Source organism: Mastomys coucha, unplaced genomic scaffold (assembly GCF_008632895.1).
Source record: "Mastomys coucha isolate ucsf_1 unplaced genomic scaffold, UCSF_Mcou_1 pScaffold18, whole genome shotgun sequence".
Lineage (NCBI taxonomy): Eukaryota > Metazoa > Chordata > Mammalia > Rodentia > Muridae > Mastomys > Mastomys coucha.
Window position 1 is genome coordinate 115,025,164 of NW_022196900.1, and position 6,587 is coordinate 115,031,750.

Here is a 6,587-nt window from a genome sequence, read left to right on the forward strand (position 1 = left end):
CCTCCTCCTCCTCCTCCTCCTCCTCCTCCTCCTTCTTCTTCTTCTTCTTCTTCTTCTTCTTTTTTTTTGGCTTTTCGAGACAGCGTTTCTCTGTGTAGACCTGGCTGTCCTGGAACTCACTCTGTAGACCAGGCTGGCCTCGAACTCAGAAATCTGCCTGCCTCTGCTTCCCAAGTGCTGGGATTAAAGGCGTGTGCCATCACCACCCAGCTAGAGGTTTTTTCTTCTTTAAGTTTATTTAATGTGAATGGGTTTTTGTTTGTTTGTTTGTTTGTTTGTTTGTTTGTTTGTTTTTTGGGGGGTCTGGTGCAAATGTATGTACATCATGTGCATGCTTGGTGCCCATGGAGGCCAGAAGAGGGCATTGGATTCCTGGGGACTGGAGTTACAGAAAGTTTTGAGCCACCCTCTGAGTGCTGGATACCAAACCCAGGTCCTCTGAAAGAGTAGCCATTGCTCTTACTCACTGAGACATTTCTTCAGCCCTTGTTTTGAAATTTTTCATTAAAAAAGAAAGAATAAACCTGAGAAATAAAAGAACAAAGATGCAGACAAACTCCCTAATGCTCCCAACCCCAGTGTGGTAGGCACCTTATCCATGTCCCTCTTGGGGCCGAGACCCTGGATGGACAACACAGCACTGTTGCATTGTGTGACATTTGTAGTCACTGCCAGCAGCAGGCTATACCCTGTGTGGTGTGAAGCCAGAGTCTGACTTTTATCTCTACTGCTGTAGTGTCGCCAGTACTGTGAAGCACGCCTTGTCTATCTGGCTCAGCATCATCGTTTTTGGAAACAAAATCACTAGCCTGTCTGCCATTGGCACCATCCTTGTCACAGTGGGTGTCTTGCTCTACAACAAGGCCAGGCAGTATCAGCAGGAGACTATGCAGAGTCTGGTCACAGCCACCAGCCGAAGCCCAGGAGATGACACAGATCCACTGGTTCCCCAGGACTCCAGACAGCACCACTGATCACCTGATGCTATGTCCAGGCCTAGGCATTTCTTCTGTGCTCCATGGTGGAACAGAGAGGGAGATGATGCAGGGCAGGTCTCTTGCTCTTTCCTGGACATGGGAATTTGGAAATCAGCTTCTGCTTGGTAGAGCCCTGCAGGAGGAATCAAATGACCTACAGCTCCCCGGCTGCAAGTGAACCTATGTCTCAGTGCTCAGCTTGTACTACGGAATAAGCACAGGCTCCAGTGTCAACCTGAGTTGCTGTCTCCTTGATGCTATTCAGGAGACCTAAACTTTTCTATGACCACCACCACTACCACCACAGGCACTGAAGCATCTTGGTTCTTGACAGTCTATAAAACAGACATTCCAGATGCCAATGACTCTAGTATGGAGCCATAAAACCCTGAGAAACCAGAGTCTCAGACAGAATAGACAGTGTCTCCTGCCATAGAGGGACAGGGCTATGTGAAGGAAAGTGTCCCTTCTTGGCCTGTGCTTTACTGAACTACCTGCTCCAGGGTTGTTGTCCCATGTTTCTGCTACCCATTTTGTGATTGCCCACTCTGGGAAGTTGGGGACAAATCTCTAATTCAAACAGATGCTCTAGAGTGCTTTTCCATTTTAAGAATGATAAATGTGAATTGGGCTGTTCTGAATGGCACAGTTGGCTACCCTGTGAAGATTCCCCTTCAAGATGGATGATATGGAAGTTTTGATGAACATTTGAGTGTATACAGGCTATGTTGTAGTTAAAGGGACACTGCTTTTTGACATAGCAGGTGCCTGTGGAGGTTTCTCGAGTGTCTGCATGTAAGATACATCGAGTCTACATGCACAGCTAGCTCTTTACTAGGGATCATATGATGACTCCCTGAGCCACCAGGTGCCAGAACTTAAGATGGAGTGGAGGACAACAGTGGGCCTTGGGCGTAAGACACTGAAGTTCTACATTATTCAACATTTTGTGAGTTGTGTGTAGAGTGCAGTCTGTTGCCAGCCAGTCTTTAAGACTCTCTCCATTACTTATAAGCTGTAGCCACTGGCACTTCTTGTCCAAGTCTCACTGGTCCTCCCTTCTGTAAGCCTTATGTGCCCATGGTGGTTCACTGATTTCAAAGTTGGCTTCTTACCTGGAAAGTATGAAAATAGCCCCTCAAAGAGATATTGGGGTAAAGAAGAGCAATAATTATGTCTATGTTTTATTTACTTGAAAAAGTCATCTGCCATGATGATGGATCAAAATGAGGCCTTTTAATCTATAAGCTACCTTTTAAAAGAAGCTGATGTGTGCTGGACACCAGCTAGCTGTGTCTTTACTATGCTATGTAAGCACCCAACTCCTTGTGAAGATGTTCTCTCATCTGACTTTGCCCAGGATTCTAGTTCCTTCCTCTTTGTTCTTCTTAAAATAAAGATCCAATGGGGAGGGTAGATGGCAGATGTTAGATTAATATGTGCAGTAGACCTGTCTATTCAAGATCTAGCTATGGAGCACATGCTTGTGGGTATTGGTTAGAAGATCTCATCTGGCCTTCCCATAGACCATGTCTAAGTATTCTCAGAGTTCTATATGCCTGGCTTCTTACTATTATTTGGAATTTCTGCTTGTGTATAATTAGGAAATGGGTCCATTGTGACTTGCTCAGGCCACTCCTCCCCTACATCACCAGACTCAGCCTGTTTTGATTTTCTAAATTTTTGGACTAGAAACAAAAACTTTTTCTTAAAGCAATTTTATGTAAAGCTGCTTTTGAGATTTGTCCTCAAAGGTGGAAAGATCATGGAATCAGCCACTTCCTTCAGCTCTTCCAGGAGAGGGCTATGTTGAGAGTCCTGGAATGGCCCTGCCTGACCATTTGTTATGACCATACCATAACAATATATTTTTAACTAAATTTGTTAGTGCTTTCATAAAATACTATGTTCTTCATGAGTTGTTACTGATGTAAATGTACAAATATTGACACCACGTGTCATTCCTTGTCCTGGATGATCCTCCTGAATCTATGTCATTGTCTGGTCTGAACACTGGATTGACCTTCTGAGCCAGCCACCTGCTTACCCACTGCATGCATGGATAAAAGACGCACACATTTCTAGTTTCAGAAATACTTCTAGGGGCTATGGAGATGGACTAGTGGTTAGATTTCTTGCTGAGGACCCAAGTTCAGTTCCTAGAACTCATGTAGAGTGCTTTGCCAACTTCCTATAACTCCAGCTTAAGGGGTTTTAATGTCTCTGGCTTCTTTGGGCATCTGCACATGGGCTCGTGTATGAACACACACACAACGTAACTACATTTGCTGGAAGAGGTGGTACATGCCTTTAATTTCAGCACTTGGGAAGCAGAGGCAGGTGGATCTCTGATTTTGAGGGCAGTCTGGACTACAGAGCAAGTTCTAGGACAGCCAGGGCAACACAGAGAAACCCTGTCTTGAAAAACCACATAAATAGATAAATAAGTGTTAAAAGCTTCCATGATTTGGGGCAGATCACTGGCATGTACTGTGAAGCTCTTGGGTTGCTCCCCAGCAGCAGATGTGGGACAGAGGAATGAAGGGGAGACAACAACAACAAAACCCAAAACCTGCAATACTAAAAGACAAGGAAAGTATTTTTTAATTTATTGTTCTTTATGCATTGGTGTTTTGCCTGCATGTGTGTCTGTGTGAGAGTGTTGGATCTCCTGGAACTGTAGTTACAGATAGTTATAAGCTGCCATGTAGCTCCTGGGAATTGAATTCAGGTCCTTTTGAAGATCAGCCATCTTACCAGCTCCTGTTTTGTTTGTTTTTAAACCAATTCATGATGGTTTAGTACTTTGGTTTAGTACATCTTAGTACTTTGGAGGCATAAGACTTCATAGTGATTCAAGGCCAGTTTGGGCTACATATTGAAACCAAGTTTCAAAAAAAGTTTTATGATCATAATTTCTCAAGTATTAGGATTATAATCTGTTTTCAGGTGCTGGTATTTTACACTTTTAATCCCAGCACTCAGAGGTAGAGGCAGGTGAGTCTGAGGTTAGCCTCGGACAAAGCCAATTCCAGGATAGCCAGGGCTCTGTTACACAGAAAAACCCTTTCTCAAGAAAAGTAAAAATGATGACTCAGAGGAGATTAAAGAGAATAAAAGCTGCTCAAGGGATTCAGCCCAATAAACTTTACTTTGTGCCTTAAAAACAACACAAAAGAAAACAGCTTTGTGATCCTGTTCTCAGATGGACACTTTGCTCAGTGAAGATAATAGATGCTCAGCACAGCCTTTCACATCTGTCCAAGTGATGTCTTCTTAGCATTGGAAAGGGGTAAACAAAGATGTTACTATAGATGGGAAACCATGCCAGTTCCTTCTGAGGTTGCATTTACCTATGTAACCCGTATTGTCCTTGAAGTCCTTGAAGTTTAGATCTTCCTAATTCATCGCTCTTAGTACTGAGTATACGTCATCGCTTCCGTCTCTCCTACCTTTGAGCAACAACCTTTTGGTGTTCCTTAACATAAATATTGACCTCCCTGTGGGGGGCTTCTTCTTCTCTTCATTCCCGGACCCTTTGGCTGTTGTGCTAGGGATAGAACTCGGGGCTTCCGGAATGCTACACTGCTACTCTTTCTCTGAGACATGGCCTCCAGCCTTTTTTTCTTAGTTTATAATGTTTTTTGCTCTCTCCCTGAATTAGAACAGGACATGCTGATTGTAGACAAATAGTACCTACCACAATTCAGAGTGTGGTAGGTTTTAACTTTGGTGTCTCTGAAGTATGTTTTCCTTGGTACTCTGATCCTGACTTTGGTAGCTGTTGGACCCTTCCTTACATGTCCAAGTTTAGTTTGAATCAAATCAAGTTTGCAAGTGGTGTGTGGGGTTTTTGTTTTTACTTTTCATTTCTGGGACTCAAACTGCATATTAAATTCATTTGTAATGTCTGGATTTGGAGATAATTGTGCATCTGTGTTTATTCAGTGTTGGCACTTTAGAAAAGGCCACAGTTTAGGGTGGGTAAATGTCTGCATCAAAGCCAAATGGTATTTGCTTTATACCAAACAATACTAGAGAACTAAAACACATCATGAGGAAAATGTATAATTTTGTATTTCACCTCTTTCAGTATTTAAATAATTATATTAATGCTCTTAGAAAATAATTCTGTTAGATAATTCAGTGATTACTGAAATAAATTCATATTGTGCAGTTAATCCTGCAGTATCCTCCTCATTATTTTTATCCAAGCTGCCAGTGGTTCTTTTATGAATATGAAAATATGTAACTGTTTTCTTTTGTTTGGTTGGTTTCCTTTTTTTGATACAAGGTTTTTCTGTGTAACCCTGTGGACCAGGCACTTTGAACTTAGAGATCCACCTGCCTCGGAAGTGATGAGATCAAAGATATGAGCCACCACCACCTAACTCATTTATTTATGCTGTTGAAATTAGACTTGGTTTCAGTCACTGATGCTTCTGGAGGCAAAGTAAGAGCTGGGATCACAAAAGTGTTTCACTCCAATGCCCTTCATTTTTTAAAAGCACTAGTTATATTCTTTTGCATCTTACCATTTCACAGTCATAACTGACAGTGGTTTCCTTTTCATTTTGTTTCTTTCTGCCCCCAAACTCAAGAAGTTTAATTATGTTGCTATTTTTTGTTTTTCGAGACAGAGCTTCTTTTGTAGCCTTGGCTGTCCTGGAACTAGCTCTGCAGTCGATGCTAGCCTGGAACTCACAAGAGGTCCTCCTGCTGCCGCCTCTTCCCAAGCGCTCGGCTTAAAGGCGTGCTCCACAGATGCATAGCATTGATTTTTTTTTTTTTCAAAACCCACAGGATAACCTGACAAAGACAAGCAGCAGGAAATTTCCTTTCTGCTTTCTCTTGTAAATGCCCTGATAGGTTAGGTTTTTAGTGGAATCGTAGAACACTTTAAGACCTTCAGGTGGTTTAAGTACACTTATGAGAAGTGTCTAGACCAAATTACAATCTGGAGATCTTAATTAGCTTTGTGGTCAGCAATTAGAATGAAAAGAAAACAAAGAGAATACAGAGAGATAGAAGCAAGAGAGATAGAGGAAGTCTGATGGGTAGAAACAAATGTCTGGTTGTGGAAGGTCGAGTAGCACAAGTAGCTTGCTGCGAATGCAAAGGCTGTTTGTTCTGCCTGTTGACTATGCTACCGAGTTCCTGGGGGCAGACCTGCCTGGCAAAGCAGAGGTGCAAGGGGAGGCATGGCCCAGTGTCCGCGCCACAGTCATGGCGCATCGTCTCAAAACGTCATCTTAGAGACACCCTAGGGCGGCACCAGATGCTACTTTGTTTTTAGTTCGGGTTTTTTGTTTGTTTTTGTTTTTGTTTTCGAGACACTGTTTCTCTGTGTAGCCCTGGCTGTCTTGGAACTCACTGTGTAGATCAGACTGGCCTCGAACTCAGAAATCCGCTTGCCTCTGCCTCCCAAGTGCTGGGATTAAAGGCGTGCGCTACAACTGCCTGGCGCTACTTTGTTTTTAGCCTCCCAGCCGTGCGTCATTGGCAAGAGCCAACTTACGGAAGAAGGACACTTCCGGTGTGTTCCGAGTACTGTTGAGCGGCAAAAAAAAAAAAAAAAAAAAAAAAAAAAAAGCAGAGCCGCACGCGGTT

General features: G+C 42.9%; 1 protein-coding gene across 4 annotated transcripts in view; it reads left to right on the forward strand.

Annotated features, from left to right (window-relative positions):
- Positions 1-2,895, forward strand: part of LOC116097146 (solute carrier family 35 member E2A) — a 22,671-nt gene extending 19,776 nt beyond the window's left edge. For all 4 annotated transcript variants that reach the window (XM_031379772.1, XM_031379768.1, XM_031379769.1 and 1 more), the window contains one exon: positions 737-2,895. In XM_031379772.1, the coding sequence (XP_031235632.1) occupies positions 737-974 (238 nt within the window). In that variant the 3' untranslated portion in view covers positions 975-2,895. The remainder of the gene's footprint in view (positions 1-736) is intronic.
- Positions 2,896-6,587: the final 3,692 nt, after the last annotated feature.